Source organism: Bos grunniens, chromosome 10 (assembly GCF_055505025.1).
Source record: "Bos grunniens cultivar Pamir isolate PY7600 chromosome 10, Bosgru_T2T1.0, whole genome shotgun sequence".
NCBI lineage: Eukaryota > Metazoa > Chordata > Mammalia > Artiodactyla > Bovidae > Bos > Bos grunniens.
The window spans coordinates 81,798,553-81,821,989 of NC_141174.1; the positions used below are offsets into that span (position 1 = coordinate 81,798,553).

Below are 23,437 nucleotides of genomic sequence, written 5' to 3' on the forward strand. Positions count from 1 at the left end.
CAGAGAGCAGCACATGGTAGAAGGTAGATTTCATCGTCTGATGGAAAGATGATGGTGTTTCAGACAAGGAGGGCAGCAGCAGAGAACATGCAGATAGAAAACATTCAAGAGGCAGAATGAGCAAAGGTGGGCTTAACGTGGAGAGGGAGGAGAAGGTATGAAGGAATAGTCCCAGAGTTTCTGTAAGAGCAGCCAAGACAGTGGACACATGGGGAAGAACTGTTTAGGAAGCATCCTGAGCTTGGTTTTGAATCTGATGACCAACCAATGGCCCAGGAGTCAGGAGGATCTGCAAGTCTGGAACTTAGAATTGGGCTGGAGATGCTTATTCAGAATGAGATGTGGTAACTGACATGTGGTAACTGCAACCTCAGAGGGGCATACAACACAGCAGGAAGAGAGAGGGATGAGAATGACAAGGACACAGAACTGAGCACTGAGCAACTCCAGCATTCAAAGACGGGCAGGGTGGAAAGCAGTCAAAGCAAGCTGAGGGACAGTGGTGAAAACGCAGTCAGCAGAGATCCAGGAAGGCACAGTGTCCCTGCAGCCCAGGGAACAGAGGTGGTTGACAAAAGAGGTTGTGACTGAACCAAATGCAGTGGGAGGGCAAGTGAGATCAGGATTGTGGATTGAGCATCTTGGAGGTCACTGGTGACCTCAGCATTTAAAGTTTTGTTAGGGGAACAGTGGAGGCGGACCCCTGACTGCAAAGGGAGGAAGAATGACTGAGAGCTGCAGGAGGACAGGCAGGAATGGGAATGACTCTTGGGGCCACTCTGCTTGTAGAAAGCGGAAAGATGAGACAGCACGTGGAGAAGGAAGTGGGGTCTTTTAAGATTTTCGAGTTTAGAGAGCAGGTTCAAATACTAATGTAAAGGAAGCAGGAGAGAGAGGAAGAGAGAGGGAGAGGGAGAGGGAGGGAAGGAGGGAGGGAGGCAGGGAAAGAGAATGATCTGACCAGAGAGTGGACAGTAAAGGATAAAGGCCAGCGTAAGAATCCCCACCTGATGTGAAGAGCCAACTCATTGGTAAAGAGCCTGATGCTGTGAAAGATTGAGGGCAGGAAGAGAAGGAAGTGACAGAGGATGAGATGGTTGGATGGCATCATTGACTCAGTGGACATGACCTTGCACAAACTCCTGGAGATGGTGAAGGACAGGGAAGCCTGGATTGCAGTCCATGGGGTCGCACAGAGTCAGACACGATTAAGTGACTGAACAACAACAGCAACAAGAACTCCCAGAAGGCAGGAGGGCTGCTAACACCACCGTTCTCCCATGCTGTTGGCAGACTGATTGAGGGTTCTTTGTGTGAAAGTACTCTGCAAAATATCATCTTCCTGGAATACTCCAACATCCCATTTTTAGAAGAGGAAGCAGAGGCACAGGGAGGATACGTGATTGGTCTAAGTCATACATCGGGGTTTGACTTACAGGTCTTTCTTGAGGAAAGCAATATTGAGTGTTAGAGGTTCATTGGAGGGGAGTGAAGGCTCAGGTTGTGTGTTGGGGCGACTCCTGAACTATGTGCCATACCCCTTCTCTCCAACTTTTCCCATCTCGGGTCACCTTAAAATATTAATATTCTGTTTAATAAAAATATAAAACAACTAAGTACTTTTGAGATTTAAATTTAAAAAAACATAACTTGAGAACTGACTATAGCAGACTCTGCTGGACTTTGAGGGCATGAAGGTGTCTGCTCTCCAGCGGCTCGTGGTCTGACGGGAGAGAGTCAGGCTCACGGTGACAATGTGATGTGGCAGGTGCTAAACTTGCACTTGAATGGGGACTCTATGGTGGCGAAGAGGAGGGACCTCACACACTAAAGAATATTTCAGGAGGGTCTGGCAGTTGGCCTGGAGGAGAAGGGTGAGAAGGGAAGCATTCCAGGCAAAGAGGACAGGAAGTAGAAGAGGTAGTAAGGCAGAAGCTGCAAGTTGCTCAGCCTGGCCAAGACATCAGGAACAAGAGGTGAGAGAGAGGAGCTTGGAGAGACAGACGAGGGTAAGCTTATGAAAAGATGTGAATGCAAAACTAAGGGGACTGGACTTGCCTTGCAGGGATGGGGGATCCATGGAGGGTCATGAACAGGTAGATCTGAAAGCCGATACCATCAACAGTGAACTCTGAGGGTAAGTCTAAGGGTTGGCAGATCCATTAGTTAACCGTGGGTACCAGAAAGGGCCTGGTCATCAGTAGAGAGACAAAGAGACCTGTCTACATGAAGTCAAGAGGGTAGAATCCACAGGACTCAGAGGGAGAGTCAGAGTCTAAGGTGATCTCAACTCTCTGGCTTGCATGGAGGGTTGTGTCATTCTCTGAGATGGGGAAGATAAAAGGGGACACATTTGGGGGGAGAAACAATAGGTTCTACTATAAGCACGTTGAGTTTGAGGCACATGCAGGACTGCCTCATGGAGATGTCCAGTAGGCAGTTGGCAACATGGTCTGAAGGTTTGGAAAGGTCTCGTCTGGAAATAGCAAACTGAAAGGCAAGAACTGTTGAGGAGTGTGAAAGAGCTCCCTTGGGGAAGGTGCATGAGTGAGAAGAGAGCCTGAGGAGCCCACGGATCACTCACACTTAAGGGACCAGAGGGAGGAGACACTGAGCCGCATGAGAAGCAAGCCTCAGAGAGGCAGGAAGAGAATCACGAGAAATGAGACATGATGCCACAGAGGAGACGGTGCCTGGAAGTAGGATGAGCCTTGGCAGGGCTGAATACCACAAAGCCATCGCCTAGCAAGCAGAGGAAAAGTGTCCACTAATCTCAGCAAGATCAGAGTCTTGCTTTGTGAGGGTGATTTCAGCCATGCGGTGCTGACTCAACCTGGTTACAAGGTTTGAGGGTGGTGAGGAGTGAGGAAGAGGAAGTAGCCAGTGTAGAAAACTCTTTTGAGAACCTTGCCTGAGCTGAGGAGATTACAGTGGGCAGGACCAAGACAGAAATCCCCAGACACTGCTTCCCCAACGTGAGCCCCACCACCGTCCAGTCACAGAAGGACAGAGGACATCTAGTTGAAATGGCCTTTCCTGGGAGACTCAGATACAGACTCTCCTTGACTTGGGGACATTCTACATGAAAAGTTTGTCTGTAGAGTTAGCCACTCACCCCACCTTTATGTTCAAAAAATTTCCCGAAGCCATAAGTATTCATATAATAGCTTGGGACTTCCCTAGCATTCAAGTGGTTAAGACTTCGCCTTCCAACGCAGGGGGGGCAGGTTTGATCCCTGGTAGGGGAACTAAATCCCACATGCCTCATGCCCAAAGAAACCAAAACATAATATATATATATATATATATATATATATATATTATAACAAATTCAATAAAGACTTATAAAAAATGGTCTACATCATTGAACACTATTAAGCTCTGTGCTGAATATGTTACATGGACTGCTTTATTTAGTCCTCAGGATGACTCTCAGGAAGGGATTTACAGAGAAGGGAAACTGAGGCTTGGAAGATTTAGTGAGTCACATAGATAGTGGAAAAGCTAGCTGATGAGCCAGATCCTTCCAACTCCACTGCCTAAGTGCTGGCTGCTCCATTCTCTCTCTCTCACCATCGGAACACACTCACTCTGGCCCTGTCACAGCCTCCCTGGTGCCAGGACTCACTCCTTCTGAGAATCCAGTTTGCAGATCGAATCTTCATTCCCTCCTGATCTGCATGCCAATCTCATGCATTCATGCTCAGCTGCTCAGTCAAATTCCACTCTTTGCAACCCCGTGGGCTATAGCCCACCAGGCTCCTCTGTCCATGGGATTTCCCAGGCAAGAATACTGGAGTGGATTGCCATTTCTTACTCCAGGAGATCTTCCTGAACAATCCACCACCATGGATTGCAGGCTAACAAAAACAGCTACTTGTTTTCTAGGTCCTGTCTCCCCTGCCCTCACTTTGGGCACTAAGTTTGTTGCTTCTTGTTCCTTTTCTCATTCCATCCTCAAGGCAATCCTGTGCAGTCTATCATTTTGTCTACTTCACAGATAAGGAACTTCAAGTCCAGAAAGGGCAATAACTTGCTTAAGATCACATAGCTGGTGAATGGCAAAGCTGGGACACAAATCCAAGCCTTCCTGATTCTGTGTCATTCCAAACACCCTCCCTCCCTTCCATAGCCGCAGGGCAGCAGCTCCCAACTCTCTAGCCTCAGGAACTTTGGACATCCCATCTCAACTGGGAATCCAGTCATTTAGTCAATCATCTATCCATTTAGTATTCCCTGAGTTTGTCAAGGTCCTATTGGTTTCATGAGACTGCTGCTGCTAAGTCACTTCAGTTGTGTCCGACTCTGTGCGACCCCATAGATGGAAGCCCACCAGGCTACCCCATCCCTCGGATTCATGAGACTAGAACCCAACAAAATGAGCTGGAACGATAAAGGAGCATATTGGCTCTTTTAGATGGAGACAGGTCTGAAAGAAGGACTGCAAGAACCAAGGCCATGAGAACCCAAGTTGGGACCCTCAGCAATGCTACTAGCATGCTCTCTAAATTCCCCTTCCCTCTGTTGCATTGCTTGGATCCTATATTTAGTGGGAAAGATGACTTGTTCACAGCCTTGGGACTATAGCATCTAACCTTGTGCCTCAAGAGAAAGAAAGCTTCCTCCTCCTGGCAGCCACATATCAATCCCAGGGAAAGAGTCTGATTGGCCCTGCTTGGGAATGTGCCCACTCCTTGAACCAATTACTGGTGCTGGAAAATAGAGTTCTATGATTGGTGGAGTCTGGATCACACACCTACCTGCTGGCAATGGGGTGGGGATGGGTGGGAACAGTGGGCACTTTAACAGACATCTCACCAGGACTATGTGGCAACAGGGAGGAATTTCCCAAAGGAAAGGGATACCTGAAGTGGGATGATGGAAAACAGGCCAAAGTAAAAGTCACTAGCTGTCAACTCCACTCCACTCCACTGGTCCATGTGAAAGACAAGGGCAGACAGTGTCTGGGAGTTCACAGCCTCACAAGGAAATAGGCTTATGGACACAAAGCCATTAATAAGGGCTGATAGCAGCTACAATCTACGGAGTGCCTACTAGGTCCCAGGCATTGGGCCAAGTGCTTCCGTGTGCTCACAATGACCCTGAAAAGTAGGTACTATTATCATCTCTATTTTTCTGAGTCAAAGAGACAGTAGAAAATGACCCTTCCTCCCCCCTACTTTTGGCAAGACAGCCAAAACGGGAAAAGAAAAAAAAATGTTTATGGGCTCCTTATCCCTGTTCAGAGAGGTTAAGTGACTCTCCAAAGGTCACACAGCTAGCACATTAAGTGAATACCCTGGGAAACATTTGGTAAAGGGCCAAAAGAGTACTTCTGCTTCTCCCTATTGACTGAAGGACTAGGGAAGGCTGTCTGGAGGTGGGGGTGGGAGTGGATCTAAGCAGAGATCTGAAGGCTGGGATATCTGGGCAGATGGCCAGGGAGGCTGAGGGGGAGAGAGGATGGGTCAGTCTCCAAATACTAGGGAAGGTGAGCCTGAGCATCACCTCTCCCTGTGGCAGTCCTTTGAAGATTTACACCCAGAGACCCCTGCTCCTGAGACTCCTCCAGCCTTCCCTGACCAGCCTAACTCTTCTTCCCGGAGAAGAACTCTTCTTCTCCTCACTCCCCACACATACATTCTCCATCCTGGTTGCCCTCCTGTGGACATACCCAGTGAATCCGGGTCCTAGACATAGTTTAACCCACAAAGAGGACAAGAAATCTCACCTTCCTTCTTCCAAACACCACACTTCTACTAATGCGCGTGCATTCGTGCTCAGTCGCTTCAGTTGTGTCCAACTCTTTGCGACCCAATGGACTGTGGCCCACCAGACTCTGTCCATGGGATTCTTCAGCCTAGAATACTGGAGTAGATGGCCATGCCCTCCTCCAGGCTACTAATGTGACCCAAGATCAATTAGGTATTAAGTAGTTGCATCCTATCCTTTCAAACTGAGTTCACTCTCTCCTTACACACCCAAGTTCAAGTACACCTACCCCATCCGTGATGTGGGCAGATGGTTCCAATAATGGACCCAAGATAAGAAACTCACTTTATTGTCTCAGGCTCAGCCCATTTTTTACTTTGCCTATCCCTTTGCATCATAGCTGTCATGAAAGTGACTGGTGGGGCTGTACACTTCCACTTACATGAGACATCTAAAGCACTCAAACTCAAAGAGACAGACAGCAGAATAGCAGTAGGTGCCAGGCACTGGGGCGAGGGGGATGGAGAGGTAGTTATTGGGTACAGAATTTTGGTTTTGATTTTGTGAGATGAAGAGAGCTCTGGAGATGGATGCTGGTGACGACTGGATAACAGTGTGAGTGCACTTAATGCCACTGAACTGTACACTTAAAGATTAAGATGATGCATTTTATGTTATGTGTATTTTACCACAATTTTTAAACAAAGTGATTGGTGAGCCCTCTGGACCCACCTTCCCAGGAGAACATTTCCCCTACCCCAGGCAGCTGGATTCACACTTCCACAGCTTCTGGAGGACCCAGTGGCTCCAAGGGACCCCTCTGAACACACCTCTGAGAGAACTAGGAGAACAAGTGAAACCGTTAGTACTCACAACACATCACTGTCCCTGGAATTCAAGCCCCCTGTGGGCCAGCCTCAAACCACCACTCAGCTCTGCCTCCTTTGACCCCTCATCTGCCTCTAGTTCAAGACGTCTACTCCCTTGTCATCTGAACTTTTGACAATGTCACCCATATTTACTAACTCCTATTTCTCACTACCCACTCAGCCCTCAGTGCCTGACAATCTGCTTCCTCCCACCTTCTCCCCACCAAAAAAAAAAAAAACAAACCAACAACAAACAGGACTTCCCTGGTGGTTCAGTGGCTAAGCTTGTACACTCTCAATGCAGGGGGCCTGCGTTCGATCCCTGGTCAGGGAACTAGATCCCACCTGCCTCAACCAAGAGTTCTCATGCTGAAACTAAAGATGCTGCATGCCACAACGAAGATCAAGGATCCCACGTGCTGCAACTAAGACCTGGGGCGGTTAAAAAAAAAAAAAACACAACACCCTTTCAAGCCCAGGCATGGACCATATACTGAACTGTCTTCAGGGTGTCTCCACCCGTCCCAAATCAGACTCCTCATCTTCACCCCAGATCTGTTCTTCTAACTCAGTGCGTGGCACAACAATCTACCTAGTCTCTCAAGCTATTAGCAGAGGCATCCTTGACCACCACTCCCTCTCCAAGTTCAACCATCTTCCAAGTCCTCCCATACTCTCCTGAGTGATTTCTTGAAGCATTGCCACCTCTCCATTCCTACCGCTGTGTAGACGCCCTCCTCTCTCAGCCTCCTAACTGTTGGTCTCCTGTCAGGGGCCTCGCTCTCAGATCCACCATCCACAACGCCCTGGAGGGATCTCCTGAGAGGTGAGCAGGACCAGGCTCCTCACTAAGACCACAGCTTCCCACTTTATTGTTGTTCAGTTGCCCAGCCACGTCTGACTCTTTGCGACCCCATGGACTGCAGCACGCCAGGCCTACCTGTCCCTCACCATCTCCTGAAGTTTGCCCAAGTTCATGTCCATTGCACTGGTGATGCCATCCAGCCATCTCATCCTCTGACATCCTCTACTTCTGCCCTCAATCTTTCCCAGCATCAGGGACTTTTCCAATGAGTCTTCCCTCTACCTCAGTATAAAATCCAAGCTTCAAACCATGGCCTCTGACTGAGTCTCTCGGGATCTGGTCTTCCTCTAATCCACTTTCCACAGAGCTGTCAAAATATCTCTAAAAGGCCACAGTTGGTTCAAACTCCGCCTCCCCTCACTTCTGCTTTTGAGCCTCTGCTCTCACCCTCCTGCCTGCCTGGAAGGCTCACCCCCACCTCCTCCACACTGACAGTCACCTGGGTAACTCCTACTTCTCCTTTGAGATTCAGCTCAGGGGTTGCCTCAGGGACAGCCTGCCAGTCGCTGGGCTGGGTTGCTCCCACCCCCCCCTTATCGTTGCTTCTAGAATTTGCCTTTGCTCTGCATTTACCACCTGTGAGTTTACTCAGGAATGTCCCCACAAGCTGTGAGCTTCCTGAAATGCTGCTTTTCCTTCCTGTGACCCCAGAGTCTAGCGTGGGGTCTGGTACACAGAAGGTGCTGAATAAATGTTGAGTGAATGGATAAGGAACTGAACAAAATGACGCGTGTCTAATGTATGTCTTTCATCCATCTACGGAATCTCCAACTCCATCCAGCCGAGACACAGCCTGGCGGCATACAGTAGGTGCTCAGCAAATGTCGTCGGTATTGCATTTTCTTAATCAATCTGATTTAAGGCCATGTCTGGGAGTAGTTTGAGGTATGACAGGGAGAAGGAGGAAGGTCTGATGCGGGAAATTTAGCCGAAAGGGAAGCCCGGAGCGCACCGCAGTGGGGGCAGGGGTAATGGGGGCTTACGGAAAGGTAGGAACTGAGTAAGCCCCTAGCCGCTGCCCCTCCGCACCCCGGGGTCAACAGGAGTGCGCTCGGGAGAGTCCGCCTCCAGCCCCGTCAGCGCTGGACGCTTCCTCGTCCCCCGGGTGGCGAGACCCCCCGGCTCGCGCGCTCGGTGCTCGGCGCTGGGAGGCGTGTGTGTCGCTTTAAAAGCTCCCTCCCGGCGCGCCGGGCCGGCCCCTTCCCTTACAGCGCCGAGGCGAGCGGAGCCGAGCCAGCCGGGCGGCCTTTGAGGGAGCCAGCGCCCGCCCGGGCGGCCAGTCCGGCGGGGGGCGGCGGGCCGGGCCGGGCCGGGGGCGGCCGGGGCGCGGGCGGCGCGGCGCTCGGGGAGCGGGCCCAGGCCCGCGGAGCCCGGCGGGGCAGGGCGGGGCGAGGCGGCCGAGGGAGGCCCAGCCAGACCCGGCGCCCGGTGGCCCCACCGGCAAACCCGGCGCCCGGGGGCTGGCGAGGCGGCGAGCCGAGAGCCAGCGGGCGGGAGGCAGCGGAGCGGAGGCTGCAAGCCCTGTGCGCCCCGGCCCGCCAGGCTCGCCGCGCGCCCCCTCCCCTCGGCTCCCCTCGCCTCGCTTCCTCCTCTCGCTCTTCTCGCCTCCTCCCCTCCGCCCGGCGCCCCTCCCGCCCGCGCCCGGGCCGCCAGACCCAGCCCGGCCGGGTTCCCTGCCCCGCGCACTCTCAGCCCGGCCCGGAGGAGACCGGGTCCCCACGGCCAACATCGCCCCTCCCCCCGGGACCCGGCGATTCCGGACCGTTCCGACCGTGGACTTGGACTGAGCCGCGAGAGCGTTGTCGCCCCGGGAGGACAGCGGGGCTGGGCTGAGCGGACCCTCGCGGCCGCTCCGGACGCCGCAGGTGCCGGAGCGCGGTCGTTCTGGGTCCGGACTGAGCGTGTCCCGGGCGCCCACGGGTGCCAGCTCACTCTCGGCAGGGCAGAGACCACGGTGGAGCCCGGAGCCGGCCGATCTGGACTGGACAGAGCGGATCCCGGACGGTGCCGAGCCCGGGGAATACCGGGCGTGGGCTGAGGGGATCCCGGCGCCCTCCGATCCCTCCGACTTTGGCTCGCGCGCTGGGACCGGCCCGGCGTCGCCTCGGTCGCCCTGTGCCCGAGTCACCTGTGGCCTCGGAGCCCCGGACCCGCAGAAACCTTGCTCATTCCCCCCCACCGGAGCCCGGCGGGGGTTGACGGAGATTTTTCCGGCCCCCTTCCTTGGAGCGTGGAGGCCCCGCCCCCTCCCACCGCCCAGATGTCTCCGGTGGCGGCTCTGAGGACCTCCTTGAGGCCAGGGGCCGAAGGGTCCAGAGAGAGAAGCCCGCCCTAGGGAGCCTTGGGGGCCCCCAACCTCGTCTTGGGACTTGGCCCCCGACGCTGCTCGGAAGGAAGGTCGGTGCCCCCACCCTTGGTGAGTCCGAGAGCGGAGTGGGGGTTCTGACGGAAGGCGGGGCTGGGGAAGGGAAGGTCCAGCTGGGAACGAGAGCACCCCCGGGGCACTAGGAGAGAGCAAGGAAGACTGGAGGGGCCCTCCAGTGAACCAGCGGGGCCAGGCCTGGGTGGGGGTGGCGGGAGCCAGGGCAGGGTGCCCCATGGCAGGCTGAGGACTTATGCTTTTAAAGCAGGGGCTCCCTCTTTCCCCTCTAGAGGAGGAGCTGTGCGCTAGAGCACCTGCCTCCACCATCCCTCCCCACAAAGGAAAAAAAGAAGCAAACAAACAAAAAAACTCCAATCCCCAGCGAGGAAGGGTGCAGGCTCGGGTGAGGAGGGAGGCAGCGGCATTGCATTGCCGGCTGGTGCTGCAGCCTGGGAAGGCTGACGCCAGGCTCGCTCTCTCTGCAGGGGGCTGCCCTCCTCCAAGCCGGCTCCCTTCCCAGAGCCACCCACATCTGGAGCCCCCTTCACATCTGGAAGGCCCTGGCCACCATCCCTCTGCAGGTGTCTGTTGCATCTTGACACCTCGGCCTTTGCAATTGCCTAGGAGTTGTGAGGGGATTACTGCTGCCTTCTGTCCATCCCAAGGGCACCTTTTACCCTTAGTCCCTGCAGAGTCATCCCCCTGCCTCTGTGTCCAGCTCAGCATACCCACAGGCACTTCAAGTCCTGGAAGCCACTCCTGAGACCCACGGCCCCTCCCCCTGCCCTCCTGTGTCCTCACCTTGACCCCCTCAGTCAGCCTGTCTCCCTCTGGGTGTCCCATTCTCCACCCAGAGGTGGAGGAGTGGGGTGGTGGCAGGGGGCTGGGGCTGGGTGAGGGCCGTCCAGGGCCAGGGTGGGCTGGGGGGCCGTTAAGATGTGGAGCTCTGCCCGGCTGAGGGGGGCTCCGCGGAGGAAGACGCAGCGTGTGCTTGGCTGGGGGGAGCATGGGCAGGCCTGCGGCCACGTGGTGAAGGATGAACATTCGGGGCACCCCGGACCTCGGGCAGCCCAGTGACGACCCCAGCAGTGGTGGCGAGCGGGAGCGGATTCGACAGCGCATGAAGATGGTCATCGGGCAGCTGGAGGACATCCTGCGAGAGCTCAAGGAGGTGGCCAAGGAGCTAAGGGAGGTGAGTGATGGGCTGGGCAGCCCCTAGGCCAGGTATCCTGGGCCTGGCACCAAAACATACTCACATGTGTGTGTGTGTGTGTGTGTGCATGCACACGTGCACGAGCAAAGCTGTATGCACCTGTGTCACTCTGCTTGGCACTTGCTTCTTGTTCTCCTTTCCCCACATCTGCTTTGCTAAAGATGTCACTGTACCCCACGGCTGGAGGGGCCTCCTTGATCCAGGGACTGCTTAGGCAGCATGTTGTGGGCCCATGGCTCAGAGCTGCCATGATGGCCAATAAAATGCGGAATCCCACCACAGCCTCTTAGTAGAAGACAGTCTTCTGGCACCCAGCTGACCTTTGACCCCACCATCTGCCTCCCAGACGCTGACTGGCTTATAGAGGGCACTGGGAGAGCGTGGGTGGCTTTACTGAGATAGTCCCTACCACTCAAGTCCCAGCTCTGAGCATTCCCTGGAGATCACACAGATGCTTAGAACCCTGAACCTGGAAAAATGAAAGCCGGCTTTGCCTTCTGTGCCCCGAAGCGGGTCTAGGAGCTGCTAGTGGATATCATCGTTCCTGTGTATGTTTCCAGGGGCAGGGAGCTCCTCTGAAGGACGCATCCGTGTCCCATGGTTCCAAGTGGTTTGGTTTTTTTTTTTCCGCCAAGGCTGAAAAGTCACCGAGAGATCCTGGTATGTGTATCCCTCTCTGCCTTTCTAAGCGGAGCCGGTTTAATTACCACTTCCCACATCGCCAGGGTAATGAGATTCACATGTCCTCAGCCCTGCCCCCTGGGCTGTGTTTGAGCCCGAAATGCATGACCAGCGTTCTGAGCCGCTGGCCTGAATTTGTCCGCTGGGTGCCATTACACCAGCCAGGTGGGCTTTAGGCAAATTTCAACTCCTTGTAACCAGGGTCCCTGCAGAAATGGCAGGGAGAGTGACTGAACTGGAGTTATGGGCTTGAGCTCTCCCCAGCCAGCTGTGTGGGGAAGATGGGGGTTCTCAGAGGGTTTGGAAGAGGAGGTGATGGTGGCAGACCCACTCCCGACTGTCAAAGTGGCATTCCAGCCTGGCCTGAGAACCGAGGAGCAGAGGGTGTTTGAAGGGAGTCATGTTCAGAGCAGAGGGGATTGTAGAGATGCTGGGACAGAAGCAGAGGTTGAGCAGGGCAACCCCTCTACCTGGGGTCAGCCTAATGGAGCATCCTTTCTCAGGAGATAGGAATGGCTATTGCTGCAGACAGAGAGAAGTGGTGGTGCTTCTTCCCATGGACTGGGCTGCCCGCAATCTAAGCCAAACATCTTTGAGGAATAAGTCTGGAGATTAAAGACCAGGTGCCCCTGAGCAACCCCTGCTCTCCCAACCTCAGTGGTCCAGAGGACTGCAGTTCCCACTTTGACTTGCCCCCCCACCAACTTTCAGATGCTCTGTGGTCCCATCAGGGTCATGGAAACTATCCAAAGTCTCTGTCCTCGGCAGGAGGAGCATGGGACCTATGCCCCAGCAAGCCTGCTGAGAAAGAGCCAGGATTGACTCGAAGCCGGGAGGCAGCTTTGATATGCGTAGAGCCTCCTCCCAACTGAGCATCTTCCAGGCACCTACCTTCACCTTCCCCTGCTACGTAGCCATCCACAGTTTGAAGGCATCTCACAGGTCATCCAGACTAGCCCTGTTTGTTTGCTGTTGAAGAAACTGAGGCCAGAGAGGGACAGGGGCTTGTGTAAGGTCACATAGCCTACCAGTGGCAGAACTAAGCCTAGAACTCAAGTTTCTGATGCCTATGCTGGGGCTTCAGCAGGTGGACTAATGACTGTCTTTGCGTTTTGACAGGGGCCTTCTAGAGGGGACACCTTATGCTCATGCTGTGATGCTCTGAGGTGTACCCTTTAGGGATGAGGCAGGGAGCTTAGAAGTGCGACAGTTCATTTGCGGATCTTTTATGTGTTCCTTACCAGCACACACACTCACCCGCTCCCATGTCTCAAACAGCAGAGCTCCAGATTCCCAGGCTTTGCAGCCCAGAGGCCTGAGCTAGGATGGGGAGAGATGAGTCCCCACCCCCCATACACCCTGCAGGCCATGTGCCTCCACCCAAGACTTTGGCAGGTTGCTATGGCAACCAGAGTCTACCCCGTATGCCATTGCCTGCCCGCTGCCAATGGCACCCAGCTGGGAGAGGGGCCAAGCCTCAGAGCTCCCCCATCCCCCAGGCAGGGTCTGGACATGGGGTGATGAGCAGAGGAAGTGGAAGGCAGGCGAGGCTCTGAGAGGCCCAGACAGAGGAAGAGATGCCATAGCCGACTTCCTATAGGATGGGATTTGTCAGGAATGGGGTTACTGGGTTCGGGTGGGGTTTGGAGTAAAGTGTTGCAGTCCCCCTGCTCCCTGGAACCCATGATCTGTCAGCCTCTCCTTGGAAGCTCGGTGTGGCATTTTCCCTTGAGGGTGTGGGTGGGCCCAAGGTCAAGACAGTGGCAGACACTGGCTTCCTCACCTTATCACACCCTACTCCCCAGGCAGTACCAGCTCAGAGATCACCAATGGGGTTCTCATGTCAGAGGGGGAAAGTACTTAGATGTGAAGACAAGATTCACAAGCAAGACTGCTGGGAGTAGCAGGAGATGCTGGACTAAGGAGCAAGGCCAGCAGAGAGAAAGGGCTCAGTTGTATCAACCTCTGTCATCCTCTCTCTGCTGCTCTCTTCACCAGCCCTGGACACCACCCTTCATGGCAGACTCTCTTCCCCTTCTTGAGCATACAGCCTGAAGTTCATCGAAAGATGAGGGACACTAAAGCCCTCCTTCCCCAGGCCCCTGAGCCTCAGTTTGCTCATCTCTGAGATGGGGATGATGATCATTTGCATCTCAGTGTTATCTTAGCACTTCATCGGGGTTTGGCATGGGGTAAGGGGGCCAATGTGCTTCCCAGATGGCACTAGTGATAAAGAACCCACCTGCCAATGCAGGTAGACATTGAGACATGGGTTCAATCCCTGGGTCAGGAAGATCTCCTGGAGGAAGGCATGGCAACCCACTCCAGTATTCTTGCCTGGAGAATCCCAAGGACAGAGGAGCCTAGGGGCTCGGGTCCCTAGGGTCACAAAGAGTCAGACATGATTGAAGTGACTTAGGATGCACACATGAAAGGGGGCCAACACCTACTCATTTCCCTAAAGGGTTCGGAGTTTCCCGTACTATACCTCCCCTACCCTGCCAAACCCTTCTGCAGCTCTCCCATTGGCCTCACAGGTGATGAGGAACAAGTTCTGTCCCATGAATGGGAAGAGTAGTTTAATGGACTGAGTGAGGTGAGGAATGTAAATGCTTTGAAAGCTAAAATTGTGCTGCAGAGAGATATGATGGTCAATCTTTAATTAGCCTCAGCTCCCCTAGGTTCCCCAAAACTCCAGAGTGCCAGGCCAGTCCCAGCAGGTTCTCTAAGCTCCTCAAAATTCTATGGATCTTACTTTAGAGATAGAGCACAGCCTCAGGGCCAAGATCATGGCTCTGTAACCACATGTCTCTGGTTCAGATCCAACTCTGCCCCCTACCCAGCTGTGTAAACTTGGGAGAGTTACTTTACCTTGCTGTGCTTCCATTTTCCATGTAAATGAGGATAATGAATTTTACACTCCCCATCCCACTCCTCAGCCTCAGGGTTGTGATGAGAATTAAATGTGTATTACATATAAAGTACTTAGCAGAACGATGGGCACAAAACTTACTCCGTATTTGTTAGATATTACTAATGAAATATTCAAGCACTGGCCTGCTCCTTATTCCATGTATGGCTTTTAGAATCACATCTGCTTCTTAGCTATCATCAGAGGTCAAAGTCAGGACCCTGACCTCCTGGCTGGCACCTTTATTACCTCCAACAGTGGGCAGTCCCACCCTTGTGCAGCAGGGAAAGGGGATAGAGAGTGACAGTGATGGGGATAGGAAGAGTGTTTCCCATAAGATGGCTGTTGAACTGAGAGCCAAAGGAAGTGAGGGTGGTATCTAGGGGATGAGCTTTCCAGGCAGTGGGAACAGCCTGTGCAAAGATCCTGGGGAAGAAATGGGCTTGGTGTTTTCAGGATTAGCAAGGAAGGCAGTGCAGCTGAAGTGGAGTGAACTAGGAGGAGAAAAGCAGAAAGGTCGGTCAAACAGGGAGTCAGGTTACACAGAGCCTTGCAGGCCATGGTATGGAATATGGATTTTGTTCTTAGGGAGAATCCCACCTGCTCTCCAGGAATCTCCTGGTTGTATTTCTGGGTGGAGGTCTGCCTCCCCACTGCTCTCTCTCCCTGTGCTGTGCTTAGTCACTCAGTTGTGTCCAACTCTGCGACCCCATGGACTGTAGCCCACCAAGCTCCTCTGTCCATGGGGATCTCCAGGCCAGACTACTGGAGTGGGTTGCCATGCCCTCCTCCAGGGGATCTTCCCAACCCAGGGATCAAACCCAGGTCTCCAGCTTTGCAGGTGGATTCTTTATCAGCTGAGCCACCAGGGAAGCCCCTGCTCTCCCTGATCCCTGCCAACTGGGAACCCCAAAGGCCAGGGGTAAGGGCCTTGCCTTTGGCCTCCTGGGTGCTGAGCTTACCTTGAAGAGGTCCCTGGCCTCCTCCTCCTCCTCAGTTCTCCCCTCCCCAAGATGTCACTCAGCATATCGGGGTTCAAGGGTACTTATTGTGTTGATCACTAGTGTCTCTCACATCATCACTGACTCTTGGGTAGGACGTAGCTTAAGGGCACAGTTGCCCACTTTGGCCCGAACACCTCAGGAGGATGGAGGGGTGGGCACAAACCCTTCACAGCCAGGTGGTGGAGGATCCCCCATCCAGTGTTGAAGGGGAACAAGCCCGGTGGTGATTGTGCAGTCCCCTGGGCAAGGCGCTGCATATGAGGTGGCAGGGAAGCCAAGGGCTGTGCAGGCATGAGATAAATGTGGCCCAGCCAGGAGGCAGCTGGAGCAGGAGAGGCTGGGGACCACAGAGCTGTGCCAAAGTGGGTCAGTTCCATCACCCGCAGCTCAGCAAGAATTGTGTGGATTTTTTCTTATTATTTTTTTTTTCTCACCTTCCTTTCCTCCCTTTTCCCTTCGAGCTCTCCTCCTCCGGACAGATTCACAAAGCTCCTTAGCCAGTTCGGCCAAATTGCAGGTTGAGAATCATGTATCACGGTCAACTCGCTCCCCACCCCTTTTCCCCAACTCCACAGCCCCCCAGGAAGACAATAAGTAACATAATCAAGAATTAAAAAATAATCAGTGATCATAAATAATGCAGAATCCCCAGTTATATAACCAGCTGCCCAGGGACCTGGGAGGGTAGGAAGGAGTAGCAGCTTGTCAAGAGAGTTGAAGAGACCAGAGGTGAGCGGGGAGGGGATAAACGGGTCCCAGGGCTCCCTGGGTCCTCAACCTGAGGCCTTAGGGAACACATTCATGCTTTCCGTGGAGAGGGGTCTCAACCAGCAGTGGAGGCGGGCTAGGGCAGGCAATGTTGGGATGTCTAAGACTGTGGAACTTTTTCTCATAAAAGAAGCCCCAAGTGGTTTTTATTAAGTCCTCTCTCTGAACTCATGCACTAGTCAAAAGCTGTGTCTGTAAAAAATGTGCCAATCCCTGTACTAAACTGGGGCTGCAGTGGTGGGCAAGACAGATCTAGTCCTGCCTCTCATGGGGCTTCCTGTCTAGTGAGGTCACAGACATCAGTCACATGTACACATAAAATGGTAGCAGCAAGAACTATTGGAAAATCAGGAGAGGTGCGGGGTGCTTTGAGATCCTTTCACAGGGAACCTGTCTTCAACTGGGGATCAGGGAAGACTTCCTTATGGAAGTGAGAGGGAATGAGTAGGAAAGAAAGGAGACATGCCAGGTGAGGCACAGAGGCACAAGTGAGTTCTGTGGAGTGAGTCGGGCTGGTGGGCCTGGCAGGGTTGGAGGCTGCTTGCTGGAGAAAACAGGACCTGTGATCAGATTTGGTGTTGGATTGTGTTTGGGAGGTTCAGGAGTTTGGGGAGCCAGGAAGAGCTGGAAGCAGATGAGTGATGTAGTCCTGGTGGCTGACTAGGAAGGTCCGTGGATGGAAAGGGAGCTGGACTGGAGGTCGCTGTCAGTGGGGAGACTGGATGGGTGCCAAGTTCAGGGGGGTAGCTGAGGCCATGATCAGAACATGGGTTGTGGACACCCTTAGGGACAGGGTTTAGGACCCAGCAGGTTTTGTCGCAGCCCTTAACCCTGCCCTTCCTATCTAGCGTTTACTCTTGCCCCCCATAGAGCAGGTGATTCCTGTTCTGAACTCCCATCCACCTCCAGTCTCAGCTCGACTCCTGGTCTCTGGGTCTCAGTTTCTCATCAGCAAGCACAATGAGAAAGGTGGTCTCAGTGGTGGCTCCAGGCCCTCTTGGCTTCAAAGGTCTGTGGTTCTGTGATTTCTATTTCTCTTTCCATTCTCTCTCTTCCCCTTTCTTTCCTTCTGTGTATATAATTATTTCCCTGCACTCCAAGACAATCCCATATTACATGTAGGCAAAATGATTATTAAATCTCAGAGAGAAATCATAGATTTCAAGACAGCCAAAGCAGAGAGGCGGTTAGCCTGGGACCTGCCCCCATTCCTGCCTTCCACACTGGCCCCATGAAATGAGGCCCCGGGGATGGGCAGCAGGGGTTGTGGACTGACCCGGGCCCCCTGCAGACCATCTGGGTCCCCACGGCGTGTCACTCCCTTCCGACCCTCACTGATGTCATTCATCTGGTGAGTGTGACATGTCTCACCCGTGGAGCAGACCAAGATTTGCCTGTGAGGCTCAGCTATTTGACCTGTAGTATCTCTTCTCCTATACTGTCTGTAGACAGCTTTACTTGAGGGAACATAGGGGCCACCCGTGTGCTGCAGTTTGAAAGGTCTAATAATATCCCATTATTCTGCCACAGGCACTGGAAGTGTCCCTGTTACAGTGGCATTCCTTTGGTAAAGAGCTGACTCGAGTTTGCTCTCGGACCAGATGCCAGGGGCCTGGCCGTATGTTAGCACCCACAGGTGCACAGTGGATATTGGGGGTCTATGTTGTTCTTTGCACTCTCTGTGCATCAAGTCATTAACTCCTTACCAGAGCCTTATCAAGTAGGTACTACTAGAATTCTCCTTGGATGAAGACATTTAGGCCCAGAGAAGCTGAGTAACTGAGCTAAGGTCACCCAGCCTGTAAGTGGTGAGGTTGGACCCTGCGTCTGGCTTCAGAGCCCAGGTTCTTAAGTGTCTGTGCAGACTCTGCAGTTTAAAGCACATTCCTATCTATTGCATCTCTAATATCTGGTGAATAGAGGCGTGTCATCCTGTTTTACAGGGGAGGAAATGGGATATGGAGAGGGAAATCACTTGCCGCTCAAACCTCTTAGCCAAGATGAGGCAGGCTTGGGACCTGAGCCCAGCCCTCCTTCCCTTCTTTCCCTCCACTCTCCCAGAATGGAAGCAGAGAAGGGCATTCTGAAAGAGAAGGGGAAGGGCCCCAACCTGAAGGCCTCCTGAGCAGGGGGCTGGCAAGGGCTTCTTGGGCATGGAGACCGTCCTGATCTGAGGGTTCTAGGGCTCTTGCTCTGTGGACCCTGCATCTTCCTCACAGGGCATTAGGAACCCAGCTTCGGGGCCCGGCTTGGCCTCGGCCAACCCTGTGAGCTCACAGCCGAGTCATTTGACTCCAGATTCCTACCGTCATCCTCGCAACCTCAGGTAGCAGCAGACTCTCAGCAGCAGTGCTTGATCAGGGGAATCTAATTAGAGGGTGTGGCTGTCCCAGAGGCACAGGGCCTTTCCTGAGGGTGGCAGTGCCTGGGCTGCTATTTTTCGCCAGCTTAAATCCCCAGTCTGCTAGGCCTATTGCATGCATGTTCAGTTGTATCTGACTCTTTGGGAGCCCATGGACTGTAGCCCACCAGGCTCCTCTGTCCATGGGATTCTCCAGGCTAGAATGCTAGCGTGAGTTGCCATTTCCTACTCCAGGGGATCTCCCTAACCCAGGGATCGAACCTGCCATCTCCTGCCACTCCTGCATTGGTAGGCGGGTTCTTTACCACTGTGCCACCTGGGAAGTCCAGTCCACCACACCAGTAGTCCTCCAAGTCTGTTCCTGAACCAACAGCAGCAGGAGAACCATCTCAAAGCTTGTCAGATATGCACCTCTCGAGCCCCACCAGGACCTCCTGAATAGAACACTGGGAGTTGGCTGATGCACGTCTGGGTTTTTTGTCTGTTTTCATTAGAGTATAATTGCCTTACAAGGTTGTGTCATTTTCTGCTGTATGACAAAATGAATCAGTTATGTGTATATATACATCCCCTACTTCTGTGCATTTGGGTTTGAGAGCCCTTACCTTTGGATTTGAGAGCCCCTACTCAAGGCCAGGGCTCCCACTAGCTCTCAGATGGGGCTTGGTTTACACAAAGGTTTCAAGGGGATGCTAGCTTCTCTGAGGTACAGGAGTCATTCTGGGCAGTGGAGGGCATAAGAAGGGGTGACCAGACTGGAGGATGGAGTTTATACGCATTGGCTGTCCAGGCCCAGAAATCATGGCAGCACTTCAGCCGTGTACAGTGTTGCAGGGCTGGTGGGGGTAGGAATCTCAGGTCCCCAGTGACTGGTCTCTTGGGCCCGTCATCTATACATCCAGGCCATGATGATCTCGTGGGTGGAAAGCCTGACACGTAGTAGGTGCTCAGAGCTGGGAGATCATGTCACTTTTATCACCAGTGCCCCCAGAGAGCCCTAGGGCATTGGGAGCAGTGGCTTCTCACTGCTCCCCAGGAAGTTCTAATGAGGTTGGCAGGGCCGGGATTCTCATACCCCCTTGGTGTGACTGAAGCTGAAGTCCAGAGAGGTTATGTGAGTTACTCAAAGACACATAGAGCATTTGATGTCCAAATCAGGAGCTTGGGTGTCTTTTTGCCCCCAGCTTTTCCACAGGCCTCTGCCAAGAGTTCCTTCTACCCCTAGTCTGGGGCTGTGGGAAGTGGGCATCCCTAGGCACTGACTCCCCCAAAGAGTGCCTCAAGTCGTCTAAGCACAGAGTCCTAGAACCTTACAGATGGAAGGAAACTTGGAGATAGATAAGCCACCCAACTCCCCGTTCACAGATTGAGAAACTGAGACCTAGAGAGGGAAAATGACTGAGCAGGTCTCTGGCGTCAGAGCCCCTGACTCCTGACGAGGCGGACACCCCACTGAGCGGACACCCCACTGAGCCAGGCTCCTGGCTGGCCATCTTCCCCCTGGCTTTTCTCTTGTACTTTGGAGCACTCACCAACCCTGCTCCTTGCCGAACTCCTAGCACATCCCTGGACAGCATTTGTCTTCAGTAAAGGTTTGTTGAATTAGGGACTTTTTTAGTTAATGAACTGACTGACCACTCCGACCCCAGGGAGAGAGCTCTGAGAGGGCTGGGAGCTGCCTCCGGGGCCTGATGACTTGTGTCTGTCTTTGTCCCTGGGTCTCTGGTCCTTTGGCTTTGCTTTTGTTGTTGTTTTGCTGGCTTGGATTCCGGCCTGCATCTCCTCTCCTCCCCTTGCTCTGTCCTTTCCCTGTGTCTCTGCCTGGTCTCCCTTCCCCCCTCACTGTCTTCATCACCGATGTCTGTGCTGACCTGGCCTCGACGAGGGGCCATCCTGAGGTAGGGCCACCTGTACCGGGCAGGACCTGGTGGGTGCACTGACCTCTGCAGCCCGAGTGCATTTAACAAGCAGCTCTGGGCCCAGGATGGATGGTTTTCTTATTGCTTACCAAATAATGCTTGCTTTATTCCTTCCCCTACAAGCCAGGATTGATCTCCACTCATCAAGCAGTGGGGAAAGGGAGGAGAGAGGAGGCTCTGGGGCTATCTATGTAGGGGTGGGGTGATGGAGACCCATGGGGCCAGTTTCTGACCTGCTGCAGAGGCCAGTCCAGGATGTTTCAGAAAGCCTGGGCAGTCTTCTTGCGGTTTTCACATCTAATTTCCTCTCCGAGGGTGGGTGGGCTGCTTATCCTGCCACTGAATGGACTTGCTGGAATCTCTCAGCCCTGTTTCAAATGGTCCCCAATCAAAGGAAGATCCAACTCTGAGAACTAGGGCTGCCCCCCAGAACAGCAGCTGGCTTTGGGGCAGGAGGGTATGTGTGTGAATGGATGGGGTGCAGGGCTGGAAGGCACCCTCCCTCTCCCAGAGGCACTGAGGAGTGGAAAAAGGCGGATGGCCCAAACCAGCTGTGTTAACCTTGGTCCAGCTTTGGCCCTCAACAGGGCGAGCAAACCTGTGAACTCAAGTCCACCTGTGTCCTGTAGGGTCATTAGCCAAGGCTGGGACAGGGCACACTCGCACCTTGGTGATGCTGGCCGCTCACTCCTCTCCCCTTGCCCGGCCAGGTGGTGAGCCAAATCGATAAACTAACCTCGGACTTCGACTTTGAACTGGAGCCAGATGACTGGACCACAGCCACTGTGAGCAGCACCTCCAGCAGCGACAAGGCAGGCGTGGGCGGCCCCTTTGACCTTGGCCACCTGGACTTTATGACGGCCGACATCCTCTCGGACAGCTGGGAGTTCTGCTCCTTCCTGGACATCTCCACGCCCTCAGACTCCGTGGACGGCCCCGAGTCGACCCGGCCAGGGGCTGGCCCAGACTACAGGCTCATGAACGGTGGCCTGCCCGTCCCCAACGGGCCCCGGGTGGAGACCCCGGACTCCTCCAGTGAGGAGGCCTTCAGCGCCGGCCCTGTGAAGGGCCAGCTGCCCCAGCGGACCCCGGGGACGCGGGAAAGGGTGCGGTTCAGCGACAAAGTGCTCTACCACGCTCTGTGCTGTGACGACGAGGAGGGGGACGGCGAGGAGGAGGCCGCAGAGGAGGAGGGGGGCCTGTCCCCGGAGCCTGCCCACACAGAGGCCCCTGCTGGCCCCCTCAAGCCCTCCCCGGCTCCCTACAAGCCCAGGCGCTCTCCTCTGACTGGACGCCGCTCAGGCCCCACCTCGGTCCCTGAGCAGACCCGCAGGGTCACACGGAATAGCAGTACCCAAACGGTGTCGGACAAGAGCACGCAGACGGTGCTGCCCTACACGGCCACCAGACAGAAAGCCAAGGGGAAAAACTAGGGCTGGGGAGGGGCTGGGGGGCGGTGGGCACATAGAGCTATAAATATATATATATATTTAAACAAACGCAGTCATAATAAAATTTTAAAATGCTAAGGATCCAGCCCACAGGCCCCAAGGCTTTCACAAAGCTCATCTTGGACACAAGATGCCTGCTTACCTCTTAGTTCCCAGGAAGCGTGGCCAGAACCACCCTCCCTTCCTTCTCACGGCAGGACCCCTGAAGGGGGCATCCAAATGTGTAGAAATGAGGAAGGGGAAGTCTGACCTGGGACCCCCACCCCCACCCCTGCAGAGCACGGTGGTGGAGGCTGGCTAACAGTCTGGGCCTTGCCCTGAAGGGGATTCGTGAGCAAGAGAAGAGCTCCCAAGCTGCAGGTCTGAGGCCAGGGCTCATGGTCAGTGATTCGGAAGAGACTGCAGGACCGAGGGTCTGGGGGTGGCGTCACTCCGGCTGGGCCCGGTCAGTCACACGCCCGTGCCTTTTATGCCTTTTACCCCGAGGTTGACTTTTGCTTCTCCTTCCCTTACCTGAGTGCATCCAATCCCGCCCCCTCTCCCATCTCAGGGTTGCCCAGCACACAGGGAAGGAAAAAGACACTAGCATGATTGGGCCTCCATGCTCAGAAACCTGCAGACCCTGGAGGGCCAGGCTGGGCTGGGCAGAGGTCTGTTTTGAGAACCTGGACCACTCCCAATCCTTTCAGCTCCCATGCGCAGCCTTGACCTTTAGAGATGAAAGACTCAAGGAGAGCCTCAGCCAGTCCCTGCTTGGCCCTGAGCAGACCTGAGGTCCACGTGAGAAAGCGGGCAGCCACTGCCGTGGGGCTGTGAACCAGAGCCAGAGACAGACTCCTGGCCCCCTTCCCCAGGCAGGCAGCTTGGAGAGAAGTCCTGCAGCCCTCCTCTGTCCCTGCTTCTCCACATCTGGACCCTGAGTCCAGCTTAGCAGGTCTTGTGCGACACCAACAGAGACAAGGTGGGAGCCTGGAGGTAACAGGGCTTTACCTGGGGTGTAGCCTACACAGGGACAGCATCTGAGTACCCTTGGGATAATAATCACAATCATTGCTCACATTTATGGAGTAGGCCCCCAGGCCACGACTATGCTGAGGTCATTTTACAGCATTATTTCATTTAATCTTCACAGTAATCTGACAAGGTAGAACTATCACTATTCCCATTTTTCACATGAGAAGACTGAGGTTCAGAGAGGTTAAGTAACTGGCCCAAAGTCACAGAGTCTGTGCCACCCTCCCCACCATCAGCATGTAGGTGATACCCGGCTCAGTCATCTAGCAGCAGTGTGACCTTGAGCAAATCCATTTGCCTCTCTGA

The 23,437-nt window shown here is 54.0% G+C and overlaps 1 protein-coding gene across 2 annotated transcripts; it reads left to right on the forward strand.

Moving 5' to 3' along the window:
* Window positions 1-9,705: 9,705 nt before the first annotated feature.
* On the forward strand, window positions 9,706-22,195 carry INSYN1 (inhibitory synaptic factor 1). 2 transcript variants are annotated; one of them, XM_086322592.1, is made up of 3 exons: window positions 9,706-9,843; window positions 10,294-11,000; window positions 21,377-22,195. In XM_086322592.1, the coding sequence occupies exons 2-3, from the start codon at window positions 10,845-10,847 to the stop codon at window positions 22,097-22,099; spliced, it is 879 nt and encodes a 292-aa protein (XP_086178718.1). In that variant the 5' UTR covers window positions 9,706-9,843; window positions 10,294-10,844; the 3' UTR covers window positions 22,100-22,195. The 2 variants fall into 2 exon arrangements, with proteins under 2 accessions (XP_086178718.1, XP_086178717.1); XM_086322591.1 differs by having other exon boundaries at window positions 9,725-9,862.
* The last annotated feature ends 1,242 nt before the right edge of the window (window positions 22,196-23,437 follow it).